Raw genomic sequence first — 17,615 nt, 5'->3', positions numbered from 1 at the left:
GCTCTGGTCCACCGGAAAAGGAATGCACTTACTGCTCTGACAACATCCGTTTTAACTGAAAACCTTTTTTGAATCTGACTCTATTCGTTCATCAGTACATTTAAATGATAAATTATTCGTTCCTGATAAACGTATTTATCAGATAAGAAAGCACCCGAGGTAAAGCCAACACCCACGCTATATCTAAATTGTAAATGTAAATACTATGTCCTCTGTGTTCTAACGTGGGCTTTACGTCTCGTTATGTGTCCATCCATCCACACGTTGTTTTCTTTACTTCTCACAAGTGCATATTGAACATGTCTTTTTAAATCACACTGGCCAGAATTAAACAGAAAGCTATCTCTCTCTCTCTTCATAACCAGAATAGCGACAATGACCGAGACACACAACTCGTTCAGAGGAGCGGACTTCAACCGGCGTCACTGTTCAGAGGCTGATGCTGACCCGCAGAAGGAGAACCACGACCCTGTGTTCAGCGGCTACAGACACGGAGCCCCGTCTGAGTCCAGTGATGATGACTTTGACCAGTGTAAGCTATTAAGGCAAGGTAGACTGCTCCTTCATGCTAAGACGGCACGCTCATAGATGTACATAACACGCCATGCCTGCTTGTTCTTTGCCTTTCTATCTGCAGTTCTCGTGGAGAGGGCTACGCCAAAAGGAAAAGCCCCACTGCAGAAACAATGTACTGCAAAGAAGAATAGGTATGCACGTGTCATGCATGTCATTTTAAGTTCCTTGTGATTTTATTCATAAAGAAGAATTGGTATGCACATGTCATGCATGTCATTTTAAGTTCCTTGTGATTTTATTCATTTCAGGGTGCATGACGATTATTACTTTTGTGTTGTAGCTCAGCTATCGTGTTTATGAATTTGTATATGTCTTTTTTCAGTTCACATGTGGTGATGGTGAGCTCAGACAGTGATAACGGCTTTGAAAACTGTGAGTAGTGCGTGCTGGGTTATGTTAAATGAGTTATGTGGTTGAATGTTGTGATTTTAATGTTCTGTTATTGCCTACCAAAGTTCTGAACCGTATGAAAACACCCAAGGCAAAGCCTCAGAAGACATCGGTCAATAGCGATGACAGGTGAGAAGATAACTGGATAATGTTGCTCAAGCAGTTGATTCGCTGTTCTCTTATATCACTCTGAGTCTGTATGTTTTCTTTTCATTTAGCTTAAAAAACTTTATTGTGGTTGACTTCTCATCTGACGATGACTTCATCCAGAAGAAACCTTCAAGAGGTGACTATTGTTATACTTGAGGCTGTGGCGAGCACACAACATTAATCTAGTGACAAAACTCGGCGTTGAAGCCCATTCTCCATTTATTTCTTGTTGTTATTTCAGTGCCAAAGAGCAGTCGGACTCCGGTCTCCCTAGCTTCACTAAGAACTCCGCTGGCGCAGTGTGAATCTCCGGTATTCCTCAGTGAAAGCGACGACGACACGAGCATCGTGGTCAAAAGCACCTGGAGGACGCGTCACAAGAAGCCACAGGTGCCCACAAAGACTCCCAAGCCCTCAGACGCGCTGACCCTTGACGAAGACGAGGGTTCCCCCCTGGTGTTTCAGTCGCCCCTTCCTCTGCCTCCCCCTCGCCTCCCTGCTCTCCAAGTGCCCACGCATCGGAGCGCCACGCAGCACACCGTACCCCCCACCCCTCCTACCAGAATCCAGTCGGCACCTACCAAGATCGATGACTCCAGCAGCTCTGAAGAAGAGTTTGCCTCCCTGCTGGAGAGGCTGAAAAGGAAGAAAGTCGTTGGCGTCAATTCACCAGCAGCAACCCCCAACACAGGTAGCACGTAACTTCATCAGAAGGCTCCATCAGGCTGAATTGTGTTGTTGGCGTTTGTATAACGTAATATATTTTTGAATTTAGATAACCGGTGGAAGCCCCCTGTGTCAATAGCGACGGTGAAGGCTCCGAGAGCACCAGTGCCTAAGTCAGTAGAGCGCACACCCGTTGATTTCAGGACTCCTGGAAGGTCTACCATACCCAAACCCACCGTCAGTCAGACGGAGCCCAGACCGGGCCCACAAAGCAGGTATATCACCATCTTTTAAAAGGTTTTTTAATCAAAGCATATCCAATTCTCCCGCAGCATGCTCGAAACCCCGGTTGATCCGTCTGCAATGATAATTGTTCCTAATATAACGTCACATCTTTGATCCGACTCAAGAGGGCCAACGTGTAAAACCCCGGGCTGCTTCCTGCAGTCGCTCTCAAACCCCGGGTCCAGCTACGGGCACAACTTCAAACAGACGAAGGAAAGCCTCACCAGCAAGCTCTACGCGCTGTACAACACCAGTGTGTTTGATAGCAAGGTGAACACAATGGGTCCAAAGGAGACGTGTCAGTGTTTGGCTTACCGCACGTCGTTATGCTAGTTTTCCCAACCAGCATCGGCCTGTATGATGAGCATTTTACCTTGCAGCTCCCCACTGATATGTCCGTGACCTGGAATAAAAAGATGAGGAAGACTGCTGGCTACTGCATCTCTGGTCAGGAGAGGGCGGGAGGGAAGCGCTACACTCGCATCGAGCTCTCTGAGAAAGTCTGTGACTCTGCAGGTAACTGCATGGACCTGCATGGTTCATCATTCTTTGCAATGATTTTTTTGGTGTTATCCTCCATCTTACCTGTCAAACCGGTTAGAGCTAAATTAGTTACATCATTAGTTGCCTGTTATATCCTTGGCATCTTCTAACATTGTGTGGACTAGTGCAAACAAACGCCATTCCTATGGGACGTCATCCTCTGATCTTGGACAGTAAACTCAGCCTCCTCTTCTTCTCCACACCTAGATCGTCTGAGGGACACGCTGGTCCACGAGATGTGCCACGCGGCCACGTGGTTGATTAACGGCGTGAGGGACGGCCACGGAAGCTTCTGGAAGCTGTACGCCCGCAAGGCCACGCTGGCTCACCCCGAGTTACCCATGGTGACTCGATGCCACAGCTATGACATCAAGTACAAGTTCCAGTACCAGTGCACCCGCTGCAAAAACACGTACGTGCCAACAAGCATATGAGCATGTATACACCAACCGACACATTGTTCTATAACCTTGAGTGTAAGTGTCCCCAACATTGATGGCCGTTTTTTCTCGTCTACCACAGAATTGGTCGTCACTCCAAGTCTCTGGACACCCAGCGGTTCGTGTGTGCCCTCTGCACTGGACCCCTGGTGCTGCTCACCCCGTCCAACACGCGCGCCGCCGCGCCGTTTGCTGTTTTTGTCAAGGAGAACTATGGAAACGCACGCCAGGAGCTGGCGGGGAAAAGCCATGCAGACGTGATGAGGAAGCTGAGCGCAGATTTTGCAACTAAAGCTAAACTCAGTCAAAGCTGAGTTTGGGAGGGACTTCTCTGGTTTGCTTGCTAGAATTTTAAGAAGGGTTGTATGCCTGGGAATCGGGGGTGCGGGACCACGGGCAACCATTTCTGAAATTAATACCTCGTTTATTTTGATAGATAAGTGGTGAGCTGTGATCGTGTGATGTTTTTCTTACCGTGAAGCCTTTTTAAAAGTGAGTTTTTCATATATTTTTTTATAGTTTGATTTCAATTGCCATTACATGAAATACTCGACCTTAAAAGTGAGCCAGGAATTGTTTTTCTATTCAATACTGCAAAAAGGGTTTTTGTTTGTTTTTTGTATTTTGTTTGTCGTATGTCAATGTTTGTGAGGAAATCTTGATGAAACTGTTCATTTGTGAGTTACGTTTGAATAAAGATACTTATTTTTTGAATGTTCTTTAATTGTGTTCCATTTGAAAGTAGTTTGAAGGATTTAGTTGCATCTATCCATGAGGTTGCAGATTGCAAACAACTGCATAGACTAGCCAAGTGTCTGGTGATGAGGTACCTTGATAGATTAAACATTATAGGTCATAGTTTGAGTAAGAGCGACTGAGAGCACGTCCTCTCTTCAGCCATTTGTCTTGTCTGTCAGCCATCTATGACAAATATTTTATCTATTGTCCCAAAGAAAATCATAACCCCTTTAAAGTTTACTGATCATGTGTGATGTATGTGTGTGTAAATGTTTGCATAGCTAAGCTAATACATTAGAGTAGGCAAACACACTGGGATTTACCAACAGTTCATATGCATAGGATTGGGGATAAGAGAATGAAACCTAGAGTCACATGGGCTAAATGATGTACGATTTGTAGTATCTGACTGATTATATGCAAAAAGGCATGAAAACTGCTTAAAGATATTTATTTATACGTACATTTATATAGATATCAATTTGTATATCTGCCGCTGCAGTTGCTACACATTTTACAAAACATTCAAAGATACAAAGAGAAATTATACAAAAAAGGAATCTAATGAGAACATCCTCAATTCAGTGATGAGTTTGGGAAGATAGAAACCATGGCTCGGAGGGAGAGACTTGGATAACTTCCCTGATTTTGTCAGGAGGAAACCCCAGAAGAGGCTCAGACGCAATTACAAAAAGGTAGCAATACGGCAAGAAGCAGCGCGTCCTAGAAGCACAACCGAGGGACGGCAGTATAGCTAATCCTGAAACAGAGCGTTTACAATGCAACACACACATTGAGAACACATCCCGTTTAGCAGGTTTAAATATGACAAATATGATTACTAGTAAAAACCACAAATTGATAAATAAATCAATCAATCAAGTGACTGGTTTAAAGAATGGAAGCCTGGTGTGAGTCTGCTTGAAAGCAGAGATGTCGGGTTACCGATATCAGGCACTGTGCGCATCAACTTCAACATATGAAATGATAAACATATGTATACTGTTGCTTATTGTATTATAATAAGGCATGATATATTATTCGGTATAGGGAGGTATGCCAAAACACGTTTGTCTTGCATTGCCTTGTGTAGAAATATTTGGAAAATGGTCATTCCAGAAAATGTGCAATAATATGGCGTTAGACCACAAACTTCCACTGTAATTCAAAATAATAAACCTCTTTCTAGCATAATATACTGTTCAATTTGTACACCTCAATGCCTCCTTTAAAAAAGGTAGCCTAAAGGCTATGGCGTGACAGAGAAATATAGGGGGGGATTTGAGACAGAACTACAATAAATAACAAAGAACAAAACAAAATACCAACCCCTGCTGCTTTCCTCTGGCGTCTATCCACAACACTAACCCTGTGTCTGTGTGTGTTTGTGGCGGGGTCAAGGTTATCATTGTTAACAAAATAATGAGAACTAGGTCTGAAAAAGACCTGTTGACTAAAATAAATATAAAAACGAGGCTGTACCAAAAAAGTAACACAAGTAAATGAAACTCTATTGTGTCTACAAAATTAAGCAAAATAATTTATAGAGAAAATGTATTTTGTTTTCGTCTTTGTCAATTAGTCTTTGGTGGATGGTTGGTTCATCTGTCCTAGGTGAATACATTTTCAATGCTATGGTGGAGTTTTTATTACACAATACGCTTTCTGAAAAGTTTGAACCTTTCCCGTGACAAATACCCCATATTACAAAAAAATTATAAAACGTATACTGAATGTAATAAAAAAGTAAACTATAACTAAGCATTTCACTAAATTAGCAAACCCGCTTTAAAAACAAACAAATTCTAAACTGAAATTGGAAATAGACAAAAAATAATGAAAATGCTTAACTATAATAACCTTGGTTTGTGTGTGTGTGTGTGTGTGTGTGTGTGTGTGTGTGTGTGTGTGTGTGTGTGTGTGTGTGTGTGTGTGTGTGTGTGTGTGTGTGTGTGTGTGTCATACATGACATACACTTCATTCAGTACAGGCTAGTCTTCTTCATGATGCGCAGGAATTCCTGCTGGTTCACTTCCCCGTCTCCATCCCGGTCCGCTTCGTCGATCATCTCCTGCAGAGGAGAAGACAACAGGGAGGACAAGAAACCTCAACAATAATAGGGTCGACAATGTTGATTGTGGAGCTGGAGTAGTTCATGACTTAAACCTTCATTTAACTCTAGAATCTACATTAGGATGGTAACATCAGGCTTTCATATATGTGATTGTTTTGTACTGTGCTTGTCAGAACCTAAACACGTATGTTAAGAATTTAACTCTATGGGAAACTTGCTGCAGATGACATGGGCAACAAGAAAACAGGAACAGTCACAACACAAAAAAAAATGAAGAGGTCTAGGAGCTTTGCGTCGTGACGTGTGTGAGACGGTCATCTCACAGAGCCGTTGAATGAATTCAAAGGTCACTAGACATGGCAGTCTCTATATGAAGACACTACATGACTCTTTGGTGTGAATAAGTCTACCTGGAGCTCTTCATCTGTGAGATTCTCTCCCAGCTCCTTGGCCACTCTCTTGAGATTCCTGAAGGAGATCTTCCCAGTCTCGTCGTCATCGAACAGACGGAACGCTTTCAAAATCTCCTCTTTGGAGTCCTTCTCCGCCTTGGGAGAAGACCAAAGACAGAGAACAAAATTAGAATAATCCCAAATAACAAAAAAAAAAAAAAACGGAAAAACGGAAAAAGCTGTTTTTTTGCTTTGTAGTGATTGATTTATGCTTAACGACTTTCAAGGAAGCCTACTACTTTATTACACCACTGTTGGGCTCCAATGAAACAAAAGGTCAGCATTATGTCATGAACGACACGTCCTTGTAGTGTGATTTCTGGATACATGTAGTGGCCCCTCCAATCGGCTCTTACCATCTTCTGTGTCATGACAGAGAGGAAGTCGCTGAAAGAAATCTTCCCCGTGCCTTCCTTATCCACGTCACTTGTCATCTTCTTGATTTCCTCCTTCTTTGGCTCGAACCCCAGTGCTCTCATGGCGACCTGCCCTCAAAAAAAGAATACCATACACATCAAATCTATTAACAAAAAAAAGACAGACCTATAACCTACATACATAAGCATAGCAGAGATCATATGAATAGCATTGAATGACACACACACACACACGCACACGCACACGCACACGCACACGCACAGAACTGTATCCTCATACCTTGAGCTCCTTGACGTCGATATGACCGGAGCCGTCGGTGTCAAAGAGCTCGAACGCCTCCCGGATCTCCTGCTTGAGCTCCTCGGTGAGCTCGGGTTTCGGGCTGGTCTTCTTCCGAGGAGGGGGCACCGGGCCCTGCAGGGACGGTCTCTTTGCACTGGTCGCCTGGTGTGGCATGGTCAAAGGCACGGCAATTCGCCGATGATGCTGTTGGTTTATCGTTGCACTGTATCGTTGCCAGGATGCTTAGCGAATATATTTAGGAATGGATAAGTAATTGAACATAGGCACATATTACTCACCATACTGTGGCTGGATGCTGAAGAGGATGAAGGTAATACGCGGTTACCTGTTTGTTTCAACCTATATATATTTGTGTAACGGCTGCCTCTCTCTGGTATTATTTAGGGAGGTGATGATTATACAAATATCCCCTTTACTTTATTGCCCAATCATAACAATACGCCTTAAAAATAATATTCCGACTATTAGACTATAATACAATGGCTGACTTATTAAGAAAATATCCGTTGTCTTCTGGGAGGACCTATCAATAAGGATTTGGCAGTACAGCATCTGCTCCTATGTGAAACAAATCGATTTTTTGGTAAAGTGTATCTTCGTCGCACCGGAGAGCGGATACATTGCGTTTATCTATACGGGAGTCTGGTAGATAGACGTAGGCACGCAAGGTGAAACAAATCAAACCTACCATAGAGCGACAATGTGATTGGTGGGTTGAGATCACGTGACGCAGCGTTTGTCAACAATCGTGAGCACACTGGTGGATATACAGACATCCTCTGATACAATGCAATTTAATACAATGTATATGCATGTGCACCACATGCAATCACTGTCGGAGGCTGGTATGCGCCATCACCCGACCGCTATAGAAACTGCCCTCACGGTATCCATTCAGGCCTCCGTCAGTCTTCCAGTCGTTAAAGTCTGTCATTGTAAGGAAAAAAACGAATTAGGGATTTGATTCAAAGGGTTATTATTTCCGGTAGTATTTTATTGGGATAATTTGTAGAAATATTCATTGTTAAATGGTTTGGTATATACCACAGAAGGCTCTTATCACAAATTAAGTCTAAGAAGTGTCATTTAAATTAATGAATGGCATTTATTGTCTATCACTTTCTGCAACCAAAAAAAATTAACATGAACAACATCTTGAGACATGTTTTGTTTGTTATTTGTCATTTTTGATTTTGCAATTCATTACAAAAATGTTATAGCCTTCCTGGTTGCAATGAACAGGAGAAGATTCATTCATATCAAAGTTATGTAGGCCTACATTGTTGCTCTATTACACATTCATAAGTTCACAAATAAATACCAATATGCTGTTGCGTTCATAAGTAATTTGAACTGAATCTATCCACTATTCTGAGCTCATAAAGTTCAAGTTGTAAGAATTATTGGTCCGTGTACGAAGTATAATTCATTTACAGTTGTTCATGTTGTATAATGAAACAGGCCAGTTTAGGGGGTATTGCCTAATTTCATTGTCCGAGACGTGTATTGCAATTCAGCGCGCCAAAGCGTCAGCTTGTTTCATTAAACCAAGTTGTACAATGATATTTGAACAAGGAAGTCGAGAGCCGGAAACAGAGACAGCTCGCCTTAGAAGTAAAAGTCGTGCGTTTTGAAGCGTGAATTTAATTTAAGGAGAGCTAAACGAAACAAATAGCCTAAAGAGTTGTTCAAAAGTTTCAACCATGCAACCAACTATATCATTCATTTGTTCACTTAATTTGTTATTATCGTTGTGCAACCGGACTCTCGTATCGTTGTTTAATGAGAACACAATTCGGTGTTTAGCTAGGCTAGTTGCACACGTCTTTTTCATGTAGACTAGCCTAGTCAAGGCCTGCGGTTCGATGAATACTTTTCTATTAGATGTAGGTACCCAATGTGTTCGCGTTATCCATACAGCATGGCCTTTTCATGCATTTTAATTGCCCATAGATAGGCTACACCAGCGGTCCCTAACCACCGGGCCATTCAGATCTTAGCAGATCTTAGCTAGATTCCTGACCGGGCCGCCGGCGGCGGAGCTAAGATCTGAATATTAGCCCCAGCTTGATGATTCGGATCTTAGATTATGGTAGGTGAAAAGTTTGGACCCCTGGGCTACACTATCCATTGGAAATTGACACAGTTTCTCGTCGGTGAGTTCGCCTTAGCACTACAGGCATCATGCACTTAGCACGTGATCAGACCACCAGCTCTGTCCTTGGAGTTGTAGGTCGTAGCACATTGAGACTAGTGCCGCGGTCAGTCGACCGCCTATTTATTTTTGTTCTCCCGTCAAACGGCTCACTGTAAGTTCACCTCCGCACAAGTCTGTGCGCGCCCTGCTGGTTAATCTGCTATCCTCTTTCTTCCCCCTCCCCCCGCCTTCACTGCTTTGATATGAAAAATGGCTGAGGCAGGTGAGTCCTCTGAATCAAGTCGAGTATTTCAGGCCAACTGGTAAAGGAGTGTCACGGCTTTCAAACACACAAACCATAAAGCCTATGGACGCCTCAGAACGGACTAGTCAACGCGCTGCGGCGTCACTCGGGCAGGTTTGTGTTTGTGATTTCAAAGTAACAAACTCAAAGCCGATGCATGCGTCCAAAACTATTCGTTCAAAACCAAATAAACAACAAAAACAGCGTCCCTTATTCGCTTTAAATACTTTATTTACCGCGCCGTATTAATTCCCAAGTTTTGAAAAGAAAAGAAAGTATTTGAAGCGAATAAGCGTCGACACACACGCACGAACACACGTGCACGCACGTTCATTCACGCAAGCAGGCACCCACTACAACCTGGAGAGGCTGTAAATGCTTTTAAAAATGGTAATGGCTATAGACAATTTTTGACAGGTTACAAATTCTCCCAATTTACTTACTATTCCTCTGTACATATTTGTTTTTTCCTGCATTTTACAGATTTGTGAAGAGTTTTTCTGTATTACAAACAAATATCTACTCGGAACATTCAGAGCTGCTGTAGAAAAATATGCGCCCCTACTGCTGAGTTTGTACAGTACCGCGCCCGAAAAACAGAGTTTGGCAAGGACCTGAAGGAGATACTGAGAAAGCTTGATGATGAGGTGTGTGCACAGTACAGTACCAAACAATACTTTTGCCCAGATGAAATTCAATCTGTTGAATTACAATTAGTCTTGCTATTATTAGAGCTATCTTTCTGTTTTTTCTTTTTTTCTTTGAGACCACCAACATCGTCAGACACGGCAAGGAAGCAGCCATGAAAGGACTTCCTGTGTTCCTACGTGAAGATCCTAATCTACTTTTCAAGCAGTGTCTTGTAAGTATTAATGGTCATTAATATAAATTTTACAAGCATAGATACAATTGTAAAATGAAGATACTGTAATTGAAAATACTACACAAGTAGAAAATCTGAAAGTTTATTTCTGTTTCGCCCTCGGACTGCTTGAGAGAGGGAAGGGAAGTTAATTGCCTGTCTTATATAAAAGCTTATTGGTTGTGAAGTGAGTCCCTCTAGCACATTTGACAGGGGTTTCAGATTATACCATGAGGAAGATGCTGCTTTGATACACAGGTTGTTGTCGGCAGATGTTAGACTAGACTGTTAGGCTACCTGCTTTGGCTAGAACTAGGGGGCTAGATCACAGCCATATCACTCACCACCTGTCAGGTCATTCTTTTGATACTAGTGATTAGGTCTAGGCCTACATTGGGTTGGAACCATTTCCTTGGTTTTGTGGACATTGCAGGTTATGCTGGTGAGCTGGCACGCATCTCACAGGGGTGAATTATACCATAGATTATAGATAGATTGATAGATTATACCATGAGGGAAGATGCTTTTATTGAGCTGGCTCCTCTCTGCTCTTTTATCTGTTTAAATGTGCGCTATGCATGATGGTGGAAGTTCAGTTCATATTATTTGTTTAAATTTCTTTTTGCTTTTGCCCAACAGAACGTAGAGTAGGTTTAAAGTTTAGGATCACTTTGAATGTTCTTGTTTTCAATGGAAACACACATGAGTTATCCTGCATAGGAAATATAGGAGACCAAATCCTGTCTTTATTCATTTTTTCCAGATTCATATGGCGGTCTTATCATGGTAAACTAGCTCATTGTCAGGTGTTTAACAGCGACACACACTCGGAGACAGTAAAGAAAGACGGGTCCTAGCTGCTACGCGCGTTTGATGTGCTCTCACCGTTCTCATGCACACAATTGTTTTTTTAATACATAAATTAAAGACTTGCGGTTTGTCCACGATGCCACGATGGTCCACGTCAATATTAAGTAGGCTACAGACTCAACGGAGAAATGAAATGGAGGAGAAGGGGATTGTTGCCCGCGATTGTTGCCCGGGGTTGTCTGCGTCAGGTTGGTTGAGAAGGAATTGAGAACTGCGACATGGAGGAGAAAAGGATTGTTGCCCAGGATTGTCCGTCGGAGCCCCGCGGAACGCTGGCCGCCCCCGGGGCTGCCCGCCCAGCCCCGCTGCCATGGCAGCGGTCTGTCGGAGCCCCGCTGCCCGCTGGCCACCCCCGGGGCTACCTGCTGAACACTGGCCAACCCCGGGGCTGCCCGCCCAGCCCCACTGCCCGCTACAGCGGGGCTCCGACGGACAATCCTAGGAAACAATCCTTTTTTCCTCCATGTCGCGGTTCCCAATTCCTTCTCAACCAACCCGACGCAGTCTAGTCTTTTCACCAAATGGGAGCTTTATGCAAGCTTGAGTTATTGTGTTGCATGTTATGCGCCATGAAGGCCGCCTCATACCTCCGGATCCGGATGAAATTTGTCCGTCCGTACTAAACGTTGTCTCCGGGACTACCCTTCATACCTCCGTCCGGTTTCAGTGTTATGGATGTTACGTAAAACAACCTCTAGAGGGCAGTGACTGTCGTGTATAAAATGACCGGCATCGACAATCGCAAACATGGTACGGACGGGCCACATGTCCTGCAGTACACACACCATGGTTTGTCCCTCATAACGCAACCACGGGAACTGCGCCAGCCATTTTTGTTGAAAACAATACTTTTTTTTTTCTCCCCACTGCCCCCCGCCTCTTTCGCCAACCTGTCACTGTCCTCTTCAGAATAAGAATCTGAGATTATTTTTGCTTCCTCTGCTAACCCTTCAACAGCACCAACAACAGCCTCATTTCTTTCCTCCTCCGAGACATTTTTCTTCTTAAAATAATCTACTATCGACCGCTTCATATCTGCTCGTCCTCCTGCAAGTAGCACCGGAGCGACCTCATTAAATTTTAACTCACACCTTAAGAAATTAGGTCGCATATGCGACCTAATAGGTCGCACTCTGGAGCCCTGATCGCCCATCAGTGGAGCCGCGTTCACCTTCCCTTCTCAGATAGCCGTCGCCGTGTAGCCTACGATTACTTATTGAGACATTGGCTAAAAATTACAACTTCTTGGTTATTTATTTTAATCTAGACTATAAATATTTCCCCTAAACATCAAATTAACCCTTCTCGTAGCCTACTTAGGTGTCATGATCAGACTGTGTCTATTGTTAAAAGTCTGACTGATGACTAATGCCCAAGGGAAAAAAGACCATACACGTATGATTTTGTTTATCAATTAAAGAGTTTTCTCTTTCATAAAAAATGAATCAGACGTTAGCAATATAAAAATAACTTTGGTTACTTCTTAGACTATAACTTATAATACATTCTGAATGTTTGCATTCAAATCCTAGCAGTACGCAATAATTTGTACAACATTTAAACAACAGACTCTCAGGAAGATCCTCCAACAGGAAAATTCATATTCAATATTCATATTAAAATATCAACAGTGAAATCAGGGAAGAGCCATTAAAACATCTCAAATATTACGGTAAAAGTATACATTTTGTATTAGACAATCTTTAATATCTTTACTTCTTACACTATATAGTGTATAATACATTCTGAATACATTCTGAATGTTTGCATTCAGAGATGGTTCATCTTCAGTCCGTTTCGTTTGGTGGGTCTGCTGGGCCGTGTCGGTGGGGTGAAGACGAACAGTGTTGGGATGGAATTTGGCTTGAGCTTCCTAACACCATCAGCTCTGTGACTCTAACTGTGTCTCATCGAAGTGGTCCTACAAACGGAGTCACCCATTTTAATGCAATTTCAAAGAGAAAGTAAATGATGGTAATGGATTTTCACAGAATGGCATCTAACCAATGCATAGTTATTGCATGGATTACATAAGCGCTTTGGCACCATGCTGTTTGCACTAGACTCTAGACAAGAGTAACATAAATCTCTCCAGCAAACATGAACTGACCATGTATTATCTGTAACTCGAGAAATAGCTGACCAAGCAATGCTGCAAAAGGGCATTTGTTTGCAATATATCCACATGATTTCCGTGCAAAGTTAATCACAATCTTTCTGACATGCATGAACATAAACAAAGACAATGCAGCCGGTGTTTTGAAAGAATGCAGGGTAAAATGCGGCAGTGCAGAAAGATAGCACGTCAAGTAGGCTAGCCTTGCAATGATGTAGTATTAATAGTTGTCATTATTCAAAAAATTGCATAGATTTTCACAGAATGGCATCTAACCAGTGCATACTTATGCATACTTATGCATAAAAGAGCCTGGTGGAAAAATACAGACGGCAGATGCAGGTTGTTTGTCCCGGAGTTCAGTGCTAGCATTAGCATAAAAAAGGCGCAAAGAGCTAGCGAGCATCGTGTAGCTTAACACTACTAGGCTAAGTTCAAATCAAATTCACTTTGGTTAGTACTTTTTTCGAAGCATGCCATGAATTGATGGGGTACAATAATATTTTCCAAATGTGTTTTCTTTACAAAGTCCATGATAGAAATGTTCTTACCTCACACAACAAGGAAAAATTATTCGGCTTCCAGTTCATCCTTCTGACCCTCTGCTCCCACAATTTCCTCCTAGTAGGGTCCTGAGGGAAATGATGCAGACGTTTACTACGTCCGGGCCTTAGAGAGCAACCATAGGCTACACAACACAACATTTTCTTTCGAAAAGTAATGATATTACAGATATATATTCCTCTCTTGTAAGTTGTCGCACTTGCCTTGATAGCATGGTAATGACGATTGATTAATGTTTGGTCTGTAAGATGGTGTACACAAAACACGTGACTACCTTTGAACCAATCCACGACAGAATTGTTCTGAACGTTCTAAACAGAGTTGGCAGAACTCTCTCTATATACGGCTCTGGCCCTGGGAAGCACTTGTGCTGAGGGATAGTGGATGTCACATTTCCTACTCTGGCCACCTGTGATCGGTTCTTTTAAGCAATCTTACACAAGATGGTGTTCTTCAATGTCATTGGTACGCAAAGCACAGCCGTAGGAACGAGGCGCTTGCGCTGAGTTCCGAAGTCCTGTGCTTCAAGTACCAATAATGACATTCAAGAACACCATCGAGTGTAAGATTGCAATACAATAACACAAACCATCTTCATTATCAACAATATTGTAAAATGTTTTCATATTGTGGGTTAATTTGCCCTCAAATTCAAGCTTTCTGCCAGAGTTCATCTCCATCAGAAAATTCCTATAGTAAAAAGCACCTCGTTCCTACTGCGCAAGTGAAACAATGTAACAGTTGAACGTTGTTATGGAAACTAGGCTCATGAAAGTAGTTTCAGCTAGTTAGCGTAGCGATACTTTCTGTAATTAGGCACATTATTTTTGTCTGTTCTTTCACCAGGCATTTAAACACACTCTAGAATGGGAATTGACCAATCTGAGTGCTTGCTTAAACTTGTGTGTTATTGAATACCACATTGTCAGCTTTACAAATTTTCTCATTTTTCCCATGGACAGCACCAGATAGGCTTGAATGACGGGGATATGGATCAGTATACACCGGAATGGTCCTTCAACAACAAAGCTAAAATGACAGACAACTTCATATTGGATATGACAATCCAATTTGAGATGCCTGGCTCCCTACAAGACATGTAGTATGTGATGTGAGTTTGAATTGAAAATCATATTTCTTAATGTCCTCAAACAGGAAACTGATCCAGATGACGTGGCTGCCAAGGGAGTCACTGTGGGAATTCTCTATGTCCTGTGTGGCTGAAGCCTCATCCCCCAAGATCCAAAACATTGCACTCATCTTAGAGGAATCCATAGTAGTAAAGGACCTTCCGGATACTCCCATGGCCTACCTTCTCGGCCTCCTTTATGCACTCAATATTTCCTATCCGGAGGACCATAAGTACACCTTTGAAACACGTGTTCCTGGATAATGGCCCAAAATGCTCTGTGTGCGATCTCTAAAGAAAAAGCTTTGTCTTGTCTAAACGTTGCAAAAAGAAAAATGAAATAAAGAAACAGGTTTTTCCTCTTGGAGTCAGCTCTGATTAGCAGCTGTGAAATTTGTTTACATAATTGTTAATTGTTTTGTGTTGTGTTCTCAGACTAATTGCTGGTTAATAACTCAAAAGTTTGTAAAATGTGTGTTACACCCATTTGTAAGTTATGTAGTTATTGCTAATAAGGCAACGTGAAATTTGACATTGATTTATTTTATTTATATTTTTCTACATTGTTACATTGCTACATTGATTGTTCTAGCAAAATGTTAACGCAGAATGTATTTTCAAGTTAGACCTGTGAAGCCATATGTGTCAAGACAGCTGTGAATGACATATGTGAATTTTAACAGAACTTTTTCATGTTAATTCTCTTGATGCCCATAGTCATCTCTGACCAGCAGCTGGCAAACTAATGTTTTAAGTGTTTATCACACATTTTATTGTCTTAAATTGTATTTTAGATGCATCTGAGCAGGGATTATTGTTCTAGCATAAGTGTAACTGCAGAATGTTTTTCAAGTTATACCTGAATATTTGGCCATATTGTTGAATTTGAAATTCACACTTTGATCACTGACTAGCAGCTGTGAATGACATGTCATGTGAAATTTAACACTGAACTTTTTCATGTTAATTCTCTTGATGCCCATAGTCATCTCTGACCAGCAGCTGGCAAACTAATGTTTTAAGTGTTTATCAAGTGAAGAATGGGGAGATCGCACACTGGGCTGAGAAGTTCCAAAAGTATTTTAAAAGCCGAAACAACAATTACAGGACACATAAACAAGGGGAAACGTTTCGGGTCTAGCCCTTCATCCGTGTTCCTTGTACGTGATGCGTCACAGGGCGCAGCGGCCTTTTATAGGCTCGCCTGCCAATCACCTAATCACACCAAGACACATGAGTGTGTTTGGGGTCACAGTGTATCCAAATCACCAAAGTTACACCACAGGTACTATAATATTACAATTATATACAAACATGTACAGGAGATATAACATTTGTATACAGAAACATAGTCACATTTTAATAGTGGTACCATATTTAAATTTAAATTTAAAAAAAATATATATATATAAAACATAATATTTAGAAAAAGGTACACATCACCCTTATCAAAAGCAATATCATCATAGCAAATTAGGTTATTTTGCGTCCATGTTGGCCTAGTCCATTATTCAACCAACTATTCTAATTACAACAGTTACAGCGAACATGTTAAGGTAAATTCATCATTGATACCACATAGACGGTCTCCTAAGACCAGTTCAGACCAAAGATTCGCGACGCAACGAGACTCTTTTGGGACGTTGCAGCAGTGTGAACTGGTCGTCGCAAGGCGGCTGATGCCGTTGCAAGTCCCCAAAGATTGAACATGTCAAATCGTCGGGTCCAGTTTTAGAACGCAACGATGTGGCTATTTCTCTTCAGCCAATCAGGACACAGCACAACAATTTAGGCTTATTAAATACAAGTTGTAGATGCTAACGGTATTATCTTTGGTTTTACACCGCACTTATTTAACATGCCCTGCAAATGTATAAATCAGTGTTCGAATTACGTGGGAGCCAGAGGGAACCGAGCTTCCAAAAAGGCAAAAAACTGAGGGGTCTCATATCTGAAGGTGTCTGCCATATTTGGCATTGTAATTTCATCTTAAACAACACTCATCCATCCCCGTGCAGTCTCTTACCATTAAAGATGTTAGATTAAAATATAGGCTAGTCTACTATACGTCACGTAGACTTTCACGGATTCCTGTGAGACCGGGTTGCCTTAATTACATCGGTCGCATTTGTCAGGTGAAAACTAAATGTTAAGGGAAAGAGGCGGTGGTTGAAAAAAGTATTTCGATCGCTTATTAAGTTCACTCGTGGCGTGTAATGATTTATTCGTTTCCCTGTATCATTTCCTTAATTTAGAAGACAGTTAAAAAATAATAATAATAATAATAAAAATGTATACAAAAAAAAATTTATGAAAAAAAAATATATAAAAAAAAATTTATGAAAATAAAATTATATAAAAAAAAAAATTATGAAAAAAAAATTATATAAAAAAAAAATTTAATAAAAAAAAATTATATAAAAAAAATTATAAAAAAAATTATAAATTAAAAATATTTAAAAAAAAAAAATAGGACCTGCGCACAAAAGTTTTTTTTTGGATCTGCGCGCGCATCTTTTTTTTGGACATGCGCACGCGCATCTTTTTTTGGATCTGCGCGCGCATCTTTTTTTTGGACATGCGCACGCGCATCTTTTTTTGGACATGCGCACGCGCATCTTTTTTTGGACCTGCGCGC

General features: G+C 41.6%; 2 protein-coding genes across 2 annotated transcripts; one reads left to right on the top strand and one right to left on the bottom strand.

Annotated features, from left to right (window-relative positions):
* Positions 1–72: 72 nt before the first annotated feature.
* gcna (germ cell nuclear acidic peptidase) lies at positions 73–3,660 on the top strand. The gene is made up of 12 exons (XM_084469592.1): positions 73–159; positions 366–532; positions 638–707; positions 899–948; positions 1,032–1,095; positions 1,185–1,252; positions 1,358–1,807; positions 1,892–2,057; positions 2,193–2,337; positions 2,448–2,583; positions 2,818–3,022; positions 3,133–3,660. Exons 2-12 carry the CDS (start codon positions 376–378, stop codon positions 3,362–3,364), a joined length of 1,743 nt encoding a protein of 580 aa, XP_084325718.1. The 5' UTR covers positions 73–159; positions 366–375; the 3' UTR covers positions 3,365–3,660.
* A 562-nt stretch (positions 3,661–4,222) lies between these two features.
* cetn2 (centrin, EF-hand protein, 2) lies at positions 4,223–7,539 on the bottom strand. The gene is made up of 5 exons (XM_084469354.1): positions 7,274–7,539; positions 6,972–7,136; positions 6,671–6,799; positions 6,273–6,410; positions 4,223–5,859 (listed from the first exon to the last, which is right to left on the bottom strand). The coding sequence occupies exons 1-5, from the start codon at positions 7,274–7,276 to the stop codon at positions 5,770–5,772; spliced, it is 525 nt and encodes a 174-aa protein (XP_084325480.1). The 5' UTR covers positions 7,277–7,539; the 3' UTR covers positions 4,223–5,769.
* Positions 7,540–17,615: the final 10,076 nt, after the last annotated feature.

The sequence above is a fragment of the Micromesistius poutassou genome, assembly GCF_964030765.1.
Source record: "Micromesistius poutassou genome assembly, chromosome: 6".
NCBI lineage: Eukaryota > Metazoa > Chordata > Actinopteri > Gadiformes > Gadidae > Micromesistius > Micromesistius poutassou.
This window is presented reverse-complemented; position numbering and strand designations above follow the sequence as displayed.